The 18,772-nt window shown below is 44.2% G+C and overlaps 3 protein-coding genes across 7 annotated transcripts in view; 2 read left to right on the top strand and 1 right to left on the bottom strand.

Annotated features, from left to right (window-relative positions):
- The window catches only part of golga5 (golgin A5), a 19,161-nt gene continuing 389 nt past the window's right edge, over nt 1-18,772 (bottom strand). The window contains exons 2-20 of one of the 4 annotated variants that reach the window (XM_078799197.1): nt 18,600-18,765; nt 18,232-18,306; nt 15,434-15,532; nt 14,116-14,229; nt 13,943-14,021; nt 13,812-13,860; nt 12,423-12,530; nt 5,718-6,368; nt 4,779-4,982; nt 4,491-4,710; nt 3,532-3,655; nt 3,082-3,285; nt 2,840-3,010; nt 2,637-2,765; nt 1,731-1,829; nt 1,413-1,638; nt 584-683; nt 364-427; nt 1-284 (exon numbers count right to left, since the gene is read on the bottom strand). In XM_078799197.1, coding sequence (XP_078655323.1) covers nt 204-284; nt 364-427; nt 584-683; nt 1,413-1,638; nt 1,731-1,829; nt 2,637-2,765; nt 2,840-3,010; nt 3,082-3,285; nt 3,532-3,655; nt 4,491-4,710; nt 4,779-4,982; nt 5,718-6,360 — 2,265 coding nt within the window. In that variant the 5' untranslated portion in view covers nt 6,361-6,368; nt 12,423-12,530; nt 13,812-13,860; ... (3 more) ...; nt 18,232-18,306; nt 18,600-18,765 and the 3' untranslated portion in view covers nt 1-203. Of the gene's footprint in view, nt 285-363; nt 428-583; nt 684-1,412; nt 1,639-1,730; nt 1,830-2,636; nt 2,766-2,839; nt 3,011-3,081; nt 3,286-3,531; nt 3,656-4,490; nt 4,711-4,778; nt 4,983-5,717; nt 6,369-7,163; nt 7,583-12,422; nt 12,531-13,811; nt 13,861-13,942; nt 14,022-14,115; nt 14,230-15,433; nt 15,547-18,231; nt 18,307-18,599; nt 18,766-18,772 lie in introns of those variants that run through there. The other 3 variants (XM_078799198.1, XM_078799200.1, XM_078799199.1) reach the window with 3 other exon arrangements.
- Nucleotides 9,359-16,526, top strand: gmfb (glia maturation factor, beta). The gene is made up of 7 exons (XM_058057052.2): nt 9,359-9,420; nt 11,897-11,993; nt 13,789-13,838; nt 13,925-13,974; nt 14,064-14,146; nt 14,221-14,294; nt 15,297-16,526. Exons 1-7 carry the CDS (start codon nt 9,418-9,420, stop codon nt 15,366-15,368), a joined length of 429 nt encoding a protein of 142 aa, XP_057913035.2. The 5' UTR covers nt 9,359-9,417; the 3' UTR covers nt 15,369-16,526.
- cnih1 (cornichon family member 1) overlaps nt 18,539-18,772 on the top strand; it is a 7,719-nt gene continuing 7,485 nt past the window's right edge. Inside the window, exon 1 of one of the 2 annotated variants that reach the window (XM_078799205.1) lies at nt 18,539-18,751. In XM_078799205.1, coding sequence (XP_078655331.1) covers nt 18,671-18,751 — 81 coding nt within the window. In that variant the 5' untranslated portion in view covers nt 18,539-18,670. The remainder of the gene's footprint in view (nt 18,752-18,772) is intronic. The other variant, XM_058057050.2, reaches the window with a different exon arrangement.

Consider the following 18,772-nt stretch of genomic DNA (forward strand, 5'->3'; position numbering starts at 1 on the left):
TTCCAAGTAATTTATTAAAATAACAGCTTTACATAGTTAAATACAATCTCTGAAAGCAGCTGAAGAAGAAGCAGACTAGTTGTTTATTGTTACACCCGGGTCATGACATAGTCGTCCTTTCATGTCTCTGTCGGTTGTCTTTTCTTGGTATTTTGGGGAGAAAAATAGTGTCTTACGCTGATATATGTGCAAAACATTTCCAGCTAGCTTCCGTCGGGGTGTGCGTGATGCATTTCTGGCGAGTAGGTGAGAAGCACAATCATCACCCACACGTGCAGCACGGCCTGTGTAAACAAACAAACAAACAAACACAAAATGTTCTTTGTCTCTTTGATCAGCCAATTGTTTTCAGGAAGTTCTCACCATGTACAAGATGACAAACACTCGGGCCATTGGGTAGCGCCTCAAGAAGATCCCCAGTCTGATGCTTGGAAGACAAAAAAAAAACAAGCATTATTTGGGAAATTTACCAATTTACCTTTTACTTTCAAAAAACAAACCAATATCATTCAAAAGGACGTATAACGTATTTGAGCAAAGTTGACCAATTATGTCAGGGACTCTTTAGGTTCATGCAACTTACCTGAAACGGTCAATGGTACTGGCTGCCTTCTGCACTTTGCCGTACATTCCCCGACCCTCTTGGTTGCTGAAAAGGACCGGAATGTTTCTTGGTCTTGTTCCTGAAAATGACAAATATAAAAACAGCGGTGTGAAAAAGTGTTTTCTTATTTTTTGCATGTTTGTTTCAGATCAATGTTTCAGTCAATGATGACACAATTCAATCCAAAATGCAGTTTTCAAGTCAAAACTTTTCATCATTAAAAGAGAAAAGATCCAGAGCTACAGTACAGGGCCCTGTGTGACATAACTGAGATGAATTGAGATCTATCAGTGTGGAAAAGGCTATAACGCCATTTCTAAAGCCCTGGGACTCCTGCCAACTACAGTGAGAGCCATTATTACACAATCACACAAATGGTGAAAACTTGGAACAGTGGTGAACCTTCCCAGGAGTGGCCGGCCAACCAAAATGACCCCAAGGAGCGCAGCCACAACTCATCCAAGAGGTCACAAAAGACCCCACAACAACATAGGAAGAAGTGCAGGCGTCACTTGCTTCAGTTAAGGTTAGTGTTCATGACTCCACCATAAGAAAGACAGGGGGGCAAAAAGGGCCTGCATGGTAGAGTTCCAGGACCAAAAAGGACATTAAGGCTTGTCTCTATTTTGCCAGAAAACATCTTGATGATCCCCAAGACCTTTGGGAAAATACTCAAAAGTTGAACTTTTTGGAAGGTGTGTATCTGGCATTTGAAAAAAAGAACATCAGTAAAATATGGTGGTGGTAGTGTGATGGTCTGGGGCTGTTTGGCTGCTTCAGGACCTAGAATGACCGCATGGATTCTCACCTGCTCCCTCCACGGCACTCATGTTGATGGCTGCTCCTCCCCCGGTCTGACCCGCTTGGCTGTTCTTCATCTGCTGCTCCAGACGCTCCAGTTGGAAGACCAGTGAGCTTTTCTCGGTGCCCAGAGCTTCCAGCATGGTCTGTTTCTGGATCAAGGTCTCGGTCAGCTGGTGCAGACGCTTCTCCAGCTCCGTTTGGCTACTGCTGCTCAAGGTCTTGTTGGTCAACTGGAGAAAAGACAAAAACACAGAAGCCAAGAATTGAACTCGTCTGCTGGGATAGGTTCCCGTTTCCCTTGGATGGACAAGAAAGAAGTAACCTGGTTCCTGAGTTTCTGTATTTCATCTTCTCTGTCTTGAACGCGGCTCTGCAGGGTACTTTTGACGCGATGCTGCTCTTCCTCCACATATTGCAGCTCCTGTGAAGACACAAATATTATACAGTCATGGGAAAAAAAATGACCAGACCAGTCTTGTTTCTTTAGGAAGGAAGCAAGCAAGGAAGCAAGGAAGGAAGCAAGCAAAGAAGGAAGCAAGCAAGCAAGCAAGGAGGGAGGCAGGAAGGGAGGGAGGGAGGGAAGGAAGCAAGGAAGCAAGGAAGCAAGCAAGGAAGCAAGGAAGGAAGCAAGCAAGCAAGCAAGCAAGGAGGGAGGCAGGGAGGGAGGCGGGGAGGTAGGTAGGGAGGGAGGGAGGGAGGGAGTAAAGCAAGGAAGGAAGCAAGGAAGGAGGGAGGGAGGGAGGGAGGGAGGGAAGGAAGGGAGGAAGGAAGGGAGGAAGGAAGGAAGCAAGGAAGCAAGGAAGCAAGCAAGGAAGGAAGCAAGCAAGCAAGCAAGCAAGCAAGCAGGGAAGGAGGGAGGGAAGGAAGGAAGGTAGGGTGGAAGGGAGGGAGGGAGGGAGGGAGGAAGGAAGCAAGGAAGGAAGGAAAGAAGGAGGGAAGGAAGGAAGGAGGGAAGGAGGGAAGGAGGGAGGGAGGAAGGGAGCAAGGAAGGAAGGAAAGAAGGAGGGAAGGAGGGAAGGAGGGAAGGAGGGAGGGAGGAAGGGAGCAAGGAAGGAAGGAAGGAAGGAAGAAGGGAAGGAGGGAAGGAGGGAGGGAGGAAGGGAGCAAGGAAGGAAGGAAGGAAGGAAAGAAGAAGGGAAGGAGCAATGTGTTTTCTGTGCACATGTGTGAACATATTCCATATGTGGAACGGATGAACTCCATAAGTTCTACTGGAGATCCCGTTGACCTGTTTGAGCCGCTCCACTTCCGCTTCCAGCTCCTGCTTGATGCTGTTGAGCGAAGTCTGCTGCTCCTCCAACTGCAGCGCCTGCTCTCGCCACGTTTCCGCCTCGGCCAGCGACTGACTTTCCAGATCCTAACGGTCAGCGAGACTTTGATGATCAAGTCAGCGATGGCGTCCGTGCTTCCCACGTCCATCGCGCCACTCACCTGTAAATCTGCGCGCAGCGAGTGCACTTGACCCTGGAGTTTGTGGATCTCCTCCCTTTGCAGCTCCTTCTCGTGACGCAGCTCCTCCACTTCCAGAGCTGCCGCCCCGCTGCCGTCCAGAGTGTCCAGGCCCGAGCCCTCCTTCAGGCTGCTGATGAGCTTCTCTTTAGACTTGATGACACCACAGCGTCAGCGTCCTACGTGCGTGCGGAGTTGTGTGGACGCGGGTGAGCGAGGCTTACTTGCAAGATGCGTGAGGCTTTGTGCTTGTAATCGTGGAGGTCCTGCTTGGCGGTGTCCGCTGCCGCTTTGGCGCTCCTCAGTTGCTGATGAAGGTTGTCTGCGCGCAGCTTCTCCTCTGCCAATCGCTTCTCCGCTGCCGTCACCACCTCTGCCAGCGTTTGCCTCTCGGACTCCAGGCGGGAGAGGCGGCTGGAAAAGTCGCTCTGGAGCACACAGTGAATCCGACTGATCATTTTTTTTCCACAAAGAGGATTGGACTGGAAACGACGGCTGTGCTTGCATGACAACAATCTACTATACGCAGACAACTTTCTCCAAAGTGGCTAGCAGTTTGTCTTGTGGCTAGCCTTTGTCACCATGGCAAGAGTGACTATGCTAATGCTAACAGGGTGAACTAACAGCAAGAAAGGCAGTTAGAAAATGGAAAAAGAGAGGATTTAAAAAGGCACCTGCATCTGCCGAAAGCCGTCCTCTTCCCTCCTGTGGGCCTGCTCAGCCTCACGCAGCCTCTCCTGCAGGCTCTGGAGCGCTAGGGACTGCATGCTGCTCCCTTCTGTGTGGTCCTCCAAAATCCTGGAAAAAGCAGCACAGCTCTCTAAATGACAGGCGTGTCCAACTGTTTTAAAAAGAGAAACTCCTGCAAAAACCCTGGTCAAAGATCCTCTATATCACAAGAGTTATCTGCTGTTTATAAAAGACACGTTGCAAAAAACCCTTGTCAAAGATCCTGTAAATGACAGGTCTGCTGCTTTTAAAGACACCCTGCAAAAATAAAAAAAACCTTTGTCAAAGATCCTCTATATCACAAGAGTTCTCTGCTGTTTATAAAAGACACGTTGCAAAAAACCCTTGTCAAAGATCCTGTATACGACAGGTCTGCTGCTTTTAAAAGACACCCTGCAAAAATAATAAAAACCTTTGTCAAAGATCCTCTATATCACAAGAGTTCTCTGCTGTTATTAAAAGATATGTTGCAAAAAACCCTTGTCAAAGATACTGTATATGACAGGCCTGCTGCTTTTAAAGACACCCTGCTAAAAAAAAAAAAACATTGTCAAAGATCCTCTATATCACAAGAGTTCTCTGCTGTTTTTAAAAGACACGTTGCAAAAAACCCTTGTCAAAGATCCTGTATACGACAGGTCTGCTGCTTTTAAAGACACCCTGCTAAAATAAAAAAAAACCTTGTCAAAGATCCTCTATATGACAGGCCTGCTGCTTTTAAAGACACCCTGCAAAAATAAAAAACCCTTGTCAAAGATCCTGTATATGACAGGAGTTCTCAGCTGGTCAAAAGGTCCCCTCTGTCAAGAGGGCTCTACTGTTTTTAGGAATCTGCTGGCTCCTGTACCTGACCCAAAGACCCGAACATGACCCAAAGACCCGAACACGCTCGCAGAGATGGTACCTGGACTTTTCCTTCTGCGCTTCCTCCAGAGCGGCGCTGCGGCTCCTCAGCAGCTGGTCGGCCTCGTCCAGTCGGACTTTGAGGACAGCGAGTTGACCGTCTTTGGCGGCGAGCGCTTCGTTCAGGTCGTCCACTTGTGAGCGAAGTCCTCGCAGCGCACGGTCGCCCTGAGCCTGCTCGCCGTTCCACTTGTCGGCACGCAGACGGGCGTGGTTGAGTTCTGCAGGAGAGGAAATTCACAAATGCGGCTATCGGGGGCGACCAGTACTCCCTTATTTCAAATCTTACCTTCTTGAAAGTCTTTTGATCTCTGGATGACCGAGGCCATTTCCTGGTTGAGCGAGGCCACCTCACTGCGCAGGAGTTGGTTCTCCAGACGCAGGCTGGACAGAACCGGGCCATGAGGCTCCTCTGGCGGACCGGACTCCTGCCGACTTGACTCCTGAGGGGCAGCCACGGCCGAGTTGCAGGCCTCAGATGAGTCCGGGCTGACTGCGATTTCGGACGGATGTGTAACCACACATATGAATTGACTCCCATACGGCATTCAGTCACATAGGACACACCCTCCCAACTAGAGCCAGACCCATACGGGATTTATCGGGCCGATGCAGATACCCATATTTGGGACAGAGAATAAACTATATCCGATATAATCATCTGATGGGCCGATATATGAAATAAGACCATTAATATACACAGGATAAAATACTGCACATGAACATCAATACGTATAATACCCGAAATATGAAATAATAATACAAAGAAGCAGAAGACAAAAATCGAAAAATCTGGAAGTTATTATTTATTATTAATATCACTGTCAGTGTAAGGACGGTAAACACACTGATAAATAAGAAAATGCAAACGGTAAAGACACTATAAATAAGAAAAGGACAAACATTAAAGACACTATAAGTAAATAAGAAAAGACTTAACGGTAAAGACACTGACTACTGACTACAGAGATGGCCGAGGGTGGAATTGAACCCTGGTCCACTCGACTGCCGTGCCGCCCTACTATGATGATGATATTTCATGAATTTCAAATGAATTGACAAATGATCAGAAACGCCTGTCATTGTACGTTACAACCACAAGAAGACAAGTTATTGTTATTAATACCCAATCTCAGCATGACTAATTTATGCAGCTTTTGTTGATCGCATGTGCATTCAAGAATGTCACCCGATGGTATGGAAATGTGAGCAAGGCAGGATTTCTTACCTTGACTTTGCTGTTTAGCAGAGCTCTCCTCAGATGCTTTCATGCTGTGAGAAGACAGCGAGCTGAGGCTGGAGGCCCGAGACACTCCTCGTGTGGAGGGGGGTGTGGATGGGAGCGAGGGGATGGTGGCGGGAGGAGGAGTTTGGTTTTTAGCTTCCGAGAGCTGGCTCGGCGCTGGCGCTTTGACGGACTCCCAGTTCGAGTCCCGCCTGGCGGGGACCGGCGGCTCTGAGCTGTTCAAGAAGTCAAAGAGCATATCGTCGTCCACATCGCGCTCGCTCTTTTTGCGCTTGACAAAGCCGGAGGAGGAGGAGGAGGCGGAGGAGCCCTTGGACGTGCCGCTTGATGCCTGCTTACCAGAGGGGGCGCTGGACACGCTGACCGAAGCAGCCATCGGAGCAGAAGCGGACTTCTTAATGTTGCCTGCTGCTGCAGAGATGTAGCTTGACGCCTGGTGAGAAGCGCCGCTGCTCATATTAAAAGCCTCTGGTTTGTATTCAGGATGGCCTGATGCGTCTCCTTCGTAGAATGAAGTGAGGGGGGGTGTTTTATCCTGATTTTTGCTCAAGGCAGTGGCAGCTCCCTGGTCCACTTTATTCAGGAAGTCTTCAGCTTTGCCAGCAAACTCGGCAAACCAAGACATTTTGGACTCTACAAAAAAGAACAAGAGAAAACAGCACAATGTGAGGATGCTTTAGACCAGGGGGCCAATTGCAGCCCACTAATTGACATGGAAGAATAGTGCTAGTGCTAGTTTGCATGATGCGTGTGTTGACTTCACATTGCATTCGGGTTAAAATATGCTGCAAAAATTCCACCCATTTTCTGTACCGCTTGTCCTCATTAGGGTCACGGATAAGCTGGCACCTATACCAGCTGACTATAGCAAAATACAAACGATAACATTATAATAATTAATAAATAATAATAAAAATAAGAGTCCTCCAGTTCCGTTCCCGCAGTGAACGCTACAGGACTTCCTTCATTCCACACCATCCAGGTCTACAATACCACACCTGCCTGTAAAAAATCATTCACAACCTTATATGCCCTCACTTGCACAAACTATACATTTACTTGTATTTACTTATATTTCTAAATACTATGTGTAAATACACAAATTTTGTTTATCATATATTCCTTTTATTCTATTTTATCTTGTTCACAGAGCGACTGTAAGATCCCCAGTGTATCAATAAAGTTGGATTTGAGTTGAGGTATGGCAATGGCTACTAAGTTAGCATGCTACATTAAAAATACACGTCCGGGATCACTCTGTGATTTACGAACTCTTTCTTGCCAATTAAATCCTAAAACGCAGTTTTGTGACATCTCGGTGGCATAAATACAGGCATAATAAAGATGTGGTAACTACGCTTGTATATTACTTCCTGTATGCTAAAGCTAACAGTGCCCAGGTAAGCTACACAACTTCCTCCATCTTACCGTCTTTACACCAAGTCCGAATGTCAAAACGTCCCCGAACACCACGCTATCTCCGAGGTTGAAGTAGTGAAGGTGAAAGTGGAATGTTTGGATACAAGCAGACAAATGTCATCGCATGACAGGTCAAAACAAAATATCAATAGTCTACTCTCTACGTGGACAAGTGGGCCGTCGCAAAATTTTGCGAACTGAGGCAGCGATTGTAGACTTGCGCATGTGCGGAACTGCAAGCGCTTCCGGTGCGGATCTCTTGCTGACGGCGCTTCTTGTTTCTGTTTAAACCGGTGGAAGTCGCTCCGGTAAAGAAGTCCTCCTCTGGACCAAAAAAGGGACAGCGGTTGTCCAGAATTAACATTTTTTTTTCAGTCTCAAGCTGTAAAATGTTGGGACTATTTCCACAGGAAGAGCCAAACCTAAAAAAAAAAAAACAAAAACACGTGATACAATAGATTAATACAACAGTAGGCCATAGCCAATTGCAATGCTGCTCTCAACCCCTAGAGGGCACATTTGCATTGACAAAGGAGGTGTTAGTAATATAGCAGTTTTTTTCCAAATATTATCCCATGATAATGATATATCATTTTATATCATCACTGTACCGTAATGCTCTGCAGGTCCGTTTTCTTGTTGTGCACAGCTTCCCCATCTTCTCCTTCATCTGGCAGATCTCCTGGCCGCTCGGCCGGGAGGAGTCTGGAGATAATCAGGTCCAGTTGTTTAGCACTCGGTTTAAACAGCGCTGTTCCACTCCCAAAACAAGAAGCACCAGTTCCAGATAAACCTTCCCAGGAGTGGCCGGCCAACCAGAATGACCCCAAGAGCGCAGCCACGACTCATACAAGAAGTCACAAACGACCCCACAACAACAACCAAAGAAGTGCCTCAGTTAAGGTCAGTGTTCATGACTCCACCATAAGAAAGACACTGGGCAAATACAGCCTGTATGGCAGAGTTCCAAGACCAAAAGCACTGCTGAACAAAAAGAACATTAAGTCCCATTACATTTGGCATTTCAGAAAAAGAACATTAAAGCAGCAGTAAAATATGGTGGTGGTAGTGTGATGGTCTGGGCTGTTTAGCTGCTTCAGGACCGGGAAGACTTGCTGTGATAAATGGAAGCATGAGTTCTGCTGTATAGCAGAACTGAAGTGGAGCGGCCTAGTCAAAGTCCTGAACTGAATGAATCCTATTGAGATGCTGTGACGTGACCTTAAAAAGGAGCCTTGTGCTGGAAAAGCCTCCAATGTGGCTGAATGACAACAATTCTGCAAAGATGAGTGGGCCAGAATTCCTCTACAGCACTGACTCAAGAGACTCATTGCAAGTCATAACAAACTCTGGAATGCAGTTCTTGCTGGTGGCCCAAGCACTTATTAGCTTTAGGGGGCGATCACTGTTTCCCACAGGGACATGTAGCCTTGGATTTTTCATTTTATGTTCAGTTGTGTTGTCATTGACTAATATTTTCATTTGCAATATTTACACCAGCAAAATGCATGTATTATATCAAAAGAATATTAGAACATTTGAAATAAATATATCTAATATTTCAATAATGGGCTGCACGGTGAAGAGTGGTTAGTGCGCAGGCCACACAACTAAGACACCCGAGTTCAAATCCACCCTTGCATGTTTGCATCTTTGTTTTTTCTCCGGGTACTCCGGCTTCCTCCCACATTCCAAAAACATGCTAGGTTAATTAGCCACTCCAAATTGTCCATAGGTATGAATGTGAGTGTGAATGATTGTTTGTCTATATGTGCTCTGTGATTGGCTGGCCACCAGTCCAGGGTGTACCCCGCCTCTCGCCCGAAGACAGCTGGGATAGGCTCCAGCGCCCCCGCGACCCTTGTGAGGATAAGCGGTAGAAAACGAATGAAAGGATTTCAATATATAAAATATTCAATAATTCCATAATTATAATTTACTTAATAATTACCAATGTTATTATTACATTATTCTTTAGTAGTGATTGGTTCGTACCGATTCAACACTGATACAATTGCTGATATCGATACGATAATGAAAGGATTTCAATATATAAAATATTCAATAATTCCATAATTATAATTTACTTAATAATTACCAATGTTATTATTACATTATTCTTTAGTAGTGATTGGTTCGTACCGATTCAACACTGATACAATTGTTGATATCGATACGATGATATTTATGTCGCTCCGCCCACCTCTGCCATTCAGAGCTTCAGCTTCCTGCCGCTTCGAGCTTCCAACTCTTCACAACAACAATGGTGAGTGTGTCGATGCAGTCGGTGAGAGTTTGTGTCGTGTTCGCTTGTGTGTTTCCATCGAGGGTGCTCTTTTACACATTTTCGTTTTCGGGACGACCGAGGGAGAAAACAAATAGACTTTAAGATTGGCTAGCGTTAGCTCGGTAGCCTCTAGCATGAGTTCCACCCTCCAGTGTCAAGTTGTGACGCAAAATGTCAGTCGTACTCCTGTTGTGCACTTCAACGTAAAAGACAATGCAGTGCATACTAACTGCGACTTTACCAACCTTGACAGTAAGACAGTTAAACTGTGTTAAAATGTTTAACTGTCATATGCGCAATGATATTGTTTTATTCGTGTTTCCTTTGTGAAGCGAGAAATGTTGTTGGAAATCTTATGTTGAAGTGGAAACTAGCGAGTTTCCGGTGTGTTAGCGCAAGTTCTTATTCCGCTATGTCGTGACGGTTTTACTTGTTGGTGTTCTTTGGGACTGAGTCTCTCGAAGGGGCTTCTCTTTGGTGCCGAGCAACGTTGTTAATATAAGACCGTTTCCGGTCTGGCTAGCTCGGCGCAAGTTAGCCTATTGCTACTAGCGGCTAGCATTTCCTGGTGTGAAAAAAACGAGACTTCCATGTCGTCTGCAACCTCTCGCCTAAAGTGTTGTCATTGTTCCTCATTGTCTGTGCGCTTCCTGTGTCACTTGCACTAGGCGCCCCCGCCCTCCGGACCTCCTTTAATCTCTAAGGATCTTCTCTGAAAGCCCAAAAGAAATCCTGCCACCCACCAGCCATCTGTTGAGGAAGGTGTAATTATAGAATTGACAGAGACACGCAAAGGACTTTCCAAGAAGCTCATATCTTGCGTGCAGCAGAGTTATGTAATGTGGGCGTGACGCTGGAGTCCATAAGATAAAAATCCGTGTTGTATTATTTTTCGGAGTATTGGATGTGGGTCAGGATTGGGAATCCTTCACACTGAGTCAAGCCGTGCACCATGCTATAAAGTTCTGAGCTGCTTACAAGGCAGGAAGGAAAACACACACACACACACACACTTTAAAGCACCACAAGGTTCCTTAAAACTAGTAAAGCCAACTCAAATAGAACATGCAGATTATGGTTTCTGACACCATGCAATATAATGGAACCTTTTAAAGCCAAACCTCCCCATTCAGGTCAGAAATGGGAATTCCACAAAAAAGGTACACCTGTAAAGTTACCCGAATTTATGACTTCTGTTTTTCATTGATTTTTCAGGACTGGCAATTTTAGACAATTCATCGGAAAAAGTGTGTTTCTACCCTTTTCTGTTGTTTAGTAATCTGCAGTAGAACATGGTTAGAGAGAGTCATCTGCCAGGGCCATCTGCCATTTCTTTTTTTTTTTTTTTTTTAGACAATATTTTTATTGTGATACATTTTTTGAGGCACGAAAAAGGGCACTACTAAGGAGGGGAAAAATACACCAGAATATAAATTACACAACCCCCCATTGCTTAACCCTTAAATGCACGAGTGACTGGACCCCACACTCTTCCATAAGTGGGTCGAAAATGACCCATATTAGAATCAATGTGCTTTTAAGCCATTTTGGTTAGTACTAATCACTTGTATTATATTTAGGACCAAACAAGACTGTTTTCATGTTAGAAATATGTTTTCACTTTTTAACTGTTTCTCTTTGCTTGGCCCTAGTCTGCTTCTTTTCTATGTTTGGGTTGTCACCCCACACCTTTCCATTGCTTCAATAATCAAGGTTTGCAGTTGGGGGGGGGGGTCATCAGAGGAGGGATGTCTGGCTTGTTCTGACGTAGAGTCCCAACAATAGTGAGATCCTTCTACCGGAGATGCTGTGCAAGAGGCACACTGCATGGTGGAAAATGTTATCCGTGGTGATGTTGCGACCCGTGTTTCTCAATCTGCTACGCAACTACCACCCACTACACAATCCACCACATGGGTGCCACCCCAAACACTGCTAAGCAAAGCAAAGCTCAAGTCTGTGCTGCTTCTAAGTCTTTGCATAGAAATTTCTCAAATGTTGGGTATGAATGTCTGCCATCAAAGTCAGCAGGTTTGCTTGTAGGGAAGGCTGCAGTAATGAGGTCGCTGTATCGGGCCGTCATGGTGAAGAGAAAGCCGAGCCGCTCGATCTATGTTCTATGTTCCCACCCTCACCTATGCTCATGAGATTGAGAGAACAAGATCTAGTCTGGATGCCTCCCTAGTGAGGTTTTCCGGGCATGCCCACCAGGAGAAGGCCCGGGGCAGACCTAGGACACGCTGGAGGGATTATGTCTCACAGCTGGCCTGAGAACGCGTTGGTGTAAGTGGAGGAAAATGGACGAATTCTTGTTTGTGACTTTGGCGCTTAAAGGGCTATTATTTGGGGGGGGGGGGGGTATATAAACCCATATTACAGTTTAATGCCAATATCTGGCTGATAATATTGGTGGGACATCCCTAGTTATGAATGTTGATGCTGTTTTGTTTGTCAGAGTGAGTCACTGACGGTGTGCGAAGTGGACGAAGAGCTGGTCAAAATGCTGCAAAAGTTTCGTATGCGCAAGGAGACCAACAACGCCGCCATCGTCAGTAAGTATCGGCAACTCTGCTCCTAGCATTAGCGGGACCCGGCGCCTGTGCTGAAGTACCAAGTCCGTGAAAGATTCGGCTTCATCGTTCAGAATCCTTGACACTTCAGAATTGGGTCAGCTGTGCGCAGCGTTAAGCCGTAAGCCAACACTTGTCTATTAACACCCCCGCGCTAGGAAGATTGGATGCCGTGTCCTGCTGCGTTCCACGGGATGAGGGCTGACGTTTTAAATCGGCAATCCAAATAGGCTGACACAAATTTGGAAAAAAGGCTTTGATTTAAAACACAAAAACAAAACAACACACAACGTCGTTTTGAAGCCGTGCATGTGAAGACTCAAGACCACCTGGTAGCCCCGCCTACATTCAGTCATCGGTTGCAGCCCACCGCCAATAAGTTTAGACTGCCTCACCTTGATTTGGAAGTACCTGTGTGTCAGTGAATGTAGCTTGTTGTTCCAACTCCATACAGTAGATGGCATCGTAACTCTGATCCTTATGTGGAACATGATCACTCATGTTTTCCTTTGTTGTCATCTAAAAAAAAGAAAAAGAAAACCAGTCACCATGAGGGAGCTAACAATGCACATAATGGGACACACCTATTTTGACTACAAAGCCCTCCAGAAAACCTTCAACAACAATTTTTGGTTTTATATAGTCAATGACAACACAACTGCACACAAAATATATGAAAGTTGTTTTTTTTTTAATGAAACCTTTTACTATTAAGGGAGGAAAAAAATGGCCCTGTATGAAAGTGATTGCCTGCCGCCCTCCCCCACCCATAACTTAAATTAATTGACATGCATATATCAGTGTGGAAAAGGTTAAAGCCATTTCTGACACTATGGGACTCCAGCTAACTACAATGAGAGCCATTATCCACAAATGGCCAAAACATGGAACAGTGGTGAACCCTCCCAAGAGTGGCCGGCCAACCAAAATGACCGCAAGAGTGCAGCCACATCTCATCTGAGAGGTCACAAAAGACCCCACAACAACATCTAAAGAAGTCCAGGTCTCACTTGCCTCAGTTAAGGTCAGTGTTCATGACTCCACCATAAGAAAGACACCGGGCAAAAACAACCAAAAGAACATTAAGACTCATCTCCATTTTGCCAAAAAACATCTTGATGATCCCTAAGACCTTTGGGAAAATACTCTGTGGTCTGACCAGACAGAAGTTTAACTTTTTGAAGGTGTGTCCCATTACATCTGGCATTTCAGAAAGAAAACATCATAGGAACAGTAAAATGTGGTGGTGGTAGTGTGATGGTCTGGGGCTGTGATAAATGAAGAATTTCTGGCCTGTTGGTGACCTCAAGCTGAAAGCTTGGACAATAATCCAAAACCCACCAGGAAGTCCACCAAATAAAATGAAGACTTTGGAGTGGCCTAGTCAAAGTCCTGACCTGAATCCTACTGAGATGCTGTGACGTGACCTTTTAAAAGGCTTCTTTGCTGGAAATGACGACAATTCCTCCACAGCTGGAAGAGACTCCTTGCAAGTTATCACAAAGGTTTGATTGCCGTTGTTGCCGCTAAGGGTGGCCCAACCACTTATTAGCTTTAGGGGGCAATCACTTTCTCACACAGGGACATGGAGCTTTTTGGATTTGTTTTCTCCCTTAATAATAAAGTTTGATTGAAAAACTGCATGTTGTGTTGTTGTTGACTGATATTTACGCTTGTTTGATGATCTGAAACATTTCTGCATGACAAACATCCAAAAAAATAAGTCACTTCTTGTGTCATATATACAATAAATGTTTTTCTTTGTTGTTTTTCCCAGTGAAGATTGATAAGGACAAACACCTTGTGGTTCTTGACGAAGAGCACGAGGTAAGGGGCGAGATCGATACTCCTGAGTAGAATAAAAGCCTTTGATGAGGTTGTGCTTTTTCACTTTTGTTGATGTTTGCTTTCAGGATATTTCCCCTGATGACCTGAAGGACGAACTCCCGGAGAGACAGCCCAGATATCCTTTGGCCAAAACGACTACAAGCATTCCTTTCTTTTTTTTCCCTGATACCAAATGAAAAGGAAATGCACCTTAGCAGCAGAAACATTTGTGGTCTACAGTTATAAATACCACCATGACGACGGACGAGTGTCCTACCCGCTATGCTTCATCTTCTCCAGCCCAGTAGGTCGGTACCGTAGCGTACAGTAGAATGGTAGTAGTCAAATCCAGTACAGTATGCCTCATGTGGTGTCTGTACAGGTTGCAGGCCTGAGCAGCAGATGATGTATGCAGGAAGTAAGAACAAATTGGTGCAAACGGCTGAAATGACAAAGGTTTGTGTTCCCTATCTTTGGTGGGCCGTCAACTAAACATTCAACATCTTAATACAGATGATATATTTTCATTTTTACACTGCTAGCAACCAAAACCTAATGAGATATGTAAAATCGATTACAATATTTGATCGCGATTAATCACATTTTTGCCACAGTCAGTCACACTCAGAAATAATCGCACTTAATCGCACATAGAAATACATTTTTATCTATAATAACCCAAAATTCACCAAGATGTGGGCCAGTCACCAATAATTAATCAAGCTTTAAAAAAAAATGAAGGTTGTCAACTAAACATTAATCTAATGAGATATGTAAAATCTATTACAATATTTGATTGCGATTAATCACATTTTTGCCACAGTCAGTCACACTCAATCGCATTTAATCGCAGATGGAAATACATTTTTATCTATAATTATTATATTATAGATTATATATTTTAATTTTTACACTGCTAGCAACCAAAACCTAATGATATGTAAAATTGATTACAATATTTGATCACGATTAATCACATTTTTGCCACAGTCAGTCACACTCAGAAATAATCACATTTAATCGCAGATGGAAATACATTTTTATCTATTATTATTATATTGTAGATTATATATTTTAATTTTTACACTGCTAGCAACCAAAACCTGATGATATGTAAAATCGATTACAATATTTGATCACGATTAATTACATTTTTGCCACAGTCGGTCACACTCAGAAATAATCGCATTTAATCGTAGTATTTTAAAATCATGTTATTAACCTGCCACCGCTATATCTATAGATTATTATTATCTATAATTATTATTATTATAGATTATATATTTAAATTTTTACATTGCTAGCAACCAAAACCTAATGAGATTTGTATATTCAATATTTGATCACAATTAATCACATTTTTGCCACAGTCAGTCACACTCAGAAATAATCGCATTTAATCGTGGTATTTTTAAAATCGTGTTATTAACTCGCCACCGCTAAATGTTGCCCCTGCAGGTGTTTGAGATCCGAAACACGGAGGACCTGACGGAGGAGTGGCTCCGAGAGAAACTGGCCTTCTTCCGCTAAAAGGAAGCCCGGATTGTGCAACGCAGATGTTCCTGCGGGGGTGGGGTGGGGGGATGACACCCTGCCGCTGTTGCCCTGCCGCTGTTGCCCTTCTCCTGAAGCAGACCTGATTTAGACGCCGTCGACTCCTTCCTGTCTCGTTTTAGGCTTCTCGCTGGCTGAATCTAAAATGGAAAACACCGTTTGACACAGGTCTGATTCCCACCGCTGACCCCCCCACCCCCAATCCATTTTTTTGTGGCCTCCATGTGCCAAGTGTGTTGAATTAACACTCCCGCAACGCTCAAGAGGGGACCAAGCTCATACGTCGCTTCCTAACGCTCATTCTGGGAGAGGCATTGTGCCCGTACAGGAAGTGGTTTACTAGTTTATTCCTTTTGCCTTTTATTAGTATTACATTTGGTGCGTTTGGGTTGTGGAACATTCTTTGAAATACTCTTTGGGTTTTTTTTTGTTTGGATTTGCATTTATACACAATAGTCTGCAATGGCTGTTAATTTGAGGGCGGAAATCTATAAAGTTTTTTTCCTAACAGAGTTGCCACATACTGATTTTTGGCTTGAGCCCTTTATATTCCGGATACCGATGGTGCTTACTAGTGGAGATTCGAACCCGGGGCGTCCGCCCCAAAGTCCAGAACGCGAACCACTACACCACAGCGGGCCCAAATCTATAAGGCGTTATATACAAATTCAATATTGGCATCCCAGCTGGTCGTCACAAGTGGTTTTTTTTTGTTAGTTTTAAGTGTTGTCAGGGTGTCACGTATTCATCCCGTGTTCTTTCCGAGGTTCTTCCGATGTCACCGTCCACAACACTGATACATTCCAAAAGGGACCATGTGACCAGTGAATCCACTCCATAGCTTCTACTGTGCGTTCGTAGTACTATTAGTAGTCGTGTTGATGAATGTGATGACAGATTCTGACATCAAACTGCTTTGAGGTTGTGATGTTCCGGCGGGAAAGATGAGAAAATAGAATGTTCCTGTAGGGAGTGGTGTGTCGGATTGTCACAGGAATGTTTCTGAATGTTCTGAACTCCTTTTTCGCCGCCCGTGTCAAGTGTAATGCTGCCTGGAGGGGTTGACTTGGTGTGGGAGTGGACAGCGCCACTCCTGGTTGCCGCCTAGTAATGCACTTCAAAACGATCATGTCTTTTACACCCCATCTCCTGTTTCCATGACGATGCAAACCTGTGACAGACGTCCGCTCTGTCCATTGTGCTTCTGTGCCAGTATCATTAAAAAAATTCAATGCTAAATTGCAACTCTGTTGGGTCTCCGGGTGGAAACCAAACATCCACTTGAGGTCAAGATGGCACATTTTTAACAGGCATGCACCCTCTGTAACGTTCAGATGACTGCCGTATTTTCCTGACTGCAAGTCGCATTTATTTCACAACTATACAATAGCACACAGGCTGAATAAATGCCCTCTATGTTAACATAACACGTAAAGCAACAAGCAACTTCACCGAACTCCCAATCTCATAATCACCTTTATACTCCTATTACCAAATTGAGTAGACATTAACTTGGGATGCTCTGGTCAGGGTTATATGCTGCAATTCCGATACCAAACATCCATAAGTGAAATGGGCCGATACCGATCACATGGATTAAGTTTAAATGTATTAAAATCACTTATGATGAGAGGGCTCGAAATATTTAAAAGCATACTTATAAAGTGGTAAACGGGTTTTCAATGTCCTACTTTGTGGAAATTCACTTATCACACTCAGGTCTGGGACCAATTAACAGCGATAAACGAGGGACTACTACAGGATCAGCCAAACTATGACAAAACGGTCGACTTGCAGACCGGAAACGACGGTAGCTCCTATGTACCATTTTTATGGAATCGTCTTAAGATGCATGATGAATGTGGATTCTTTGTGAAAACCCAATTTTTGCATCCTCCACACCGACTAACAGGAACACAGTTGCTGTAAACGCACCCTCCATATTGCTAAATGCAATATAAAATCTAAAAAAAATACTGTATGTTGGATTTACAGCAGGTTGCCACATCCTTTCTAAAGTCTTACAATGTTAGCGTAGTGGCGATGCTTTAGTTGATATGGAACATGCAAGGTTACATCCAAGAACACGTTTGCACAACTTGACAGTTCCGAAAAGGAGTAGGATGAATCAGAGCTGATTTTCATTCTACCCTTTTTCTTCTCCCACGCTACTGCAATGACTGATTGTAATCATGAAAAGACCAAAGTCAACAACTGGTGAGAAATGCTGCAAAGGCTGATTTTTTTTTTTTTTGCGCAATCTTGCATGTCTGAACAGGGTGATGCCCACATTGACTGAAACATTATTATTATTATTATAAGTATGGGTCAAAAGGTTTTTCTACCTGCTGTTTTCCTTCCCAAGCAGAGTCGTCAACCAGAAATTATTGATTTCCCTTATCAGTAAACTGTAATGTAAACCACACTTATCCTCCTTTTTAATGAGTATTCATGAATAATCATAAAAGGTAATGGTCCCCTTCTTATTGCCCCCCCGTGTTACGCTTTTGTAATGACCATAATGTAGTAATGCTGTAGTAGTCACTGTCCTACTGTTTTCTTTTCCTTTTCAATGACCGCAACAACATTTGAAATCTGTATCATAAGGCCACACGGCAACTGTGAAACTTGAGATACTGTATTTGTACTTTCCGTACTTTCTATTATAAAAATGATTGTCTCTTGTTGTCCAAATAAAAGCGTCCAAGACGTTAATTCAATGTGAGTCAATTCTGTGCATTGGACAGGTGGCAAGTACACTAACAGATATTTTCATGGAGGAAACTCAGTCAGTTGCTCTGTTTTACTCACAAAAGGTACAAGAAAAAAAAATACTTACTTTTTGCTGATGCATCAAAGCCAATTTTGGTCAAAAATGTCATTACATCACCCAGCACAGTCACAAAATGGAGTCCTGTGGGAAACATTACATGACATGAGTCGCATTATATTGCACAGAACACAAATGTCAGTGAATAAAGGACCTCTAATGTAGCCCTAATAGCTGTTACTTACTCTTACTGCTTAACAAGAGTTTGTATTTCACGACAGAATGTTTGCTCCAAACCAAAAAAGTCCAGCGTGCTTGAGGTAACAACACAAACCGCGTAGTGAAGTCCACAAGATGGCGGTAAGGCGACACGCGAGGGAGTGTTATATATGGCTCACAGAATAAGCCGGAGAAGAAGACACATTTCTGGGGCTAACCTCAAATCCGTCATCATCACCACCAGGAGAGCCGACCCAGTGGAGGAGGAGGAAGAAGACGACGACAAAAAATGGCGTTCACGTTCGCGGCCTTTTGTTACATGCTGGCGTTACTGCTCACGGCGGCGCTCATCTTCTTCGCCATTTGGCATGTAAGTGCCCATGACTGTGGA

This window comes from Doryrhamphus excisus, linkage group LG19, assembly GCF_037039965.1.
Source record: "Doryrhamphus excisus strain RoL-2023G ecotype Guam linkage group LG19, RoL_Dexc_Guam_v1.1, whole genome shotgun sequence".
NCBI classification, from domain to species: domain Eukaryota; kingdom Metazoa; phylum Chordata; class Actinopteri; order Syngnathiformes; family Syngnathidae; genus Doryrhamphus; species Doryrhamphus excisus.

Excerpts from the sequence above, each read along its gene's own strand:
- gmfb (XM_058057052.2), top strand. Across the intron at positions 14,147-14,220 it reads CATCTTCTCCAGCCCAGTAG|GTTGCAGGCCTGAGCAGCAG; the intron begins GTCGGTACCGTA and ends GTGTCTGTACAG. Across the intron at positions 14,295-15,296 it reads AAACGGCTGAAATGACAAAG|GTGTTTGAGATCCGAAACAC; the intron begins GTTTGTGTTCCC and ends TTGCCCCTGCAG.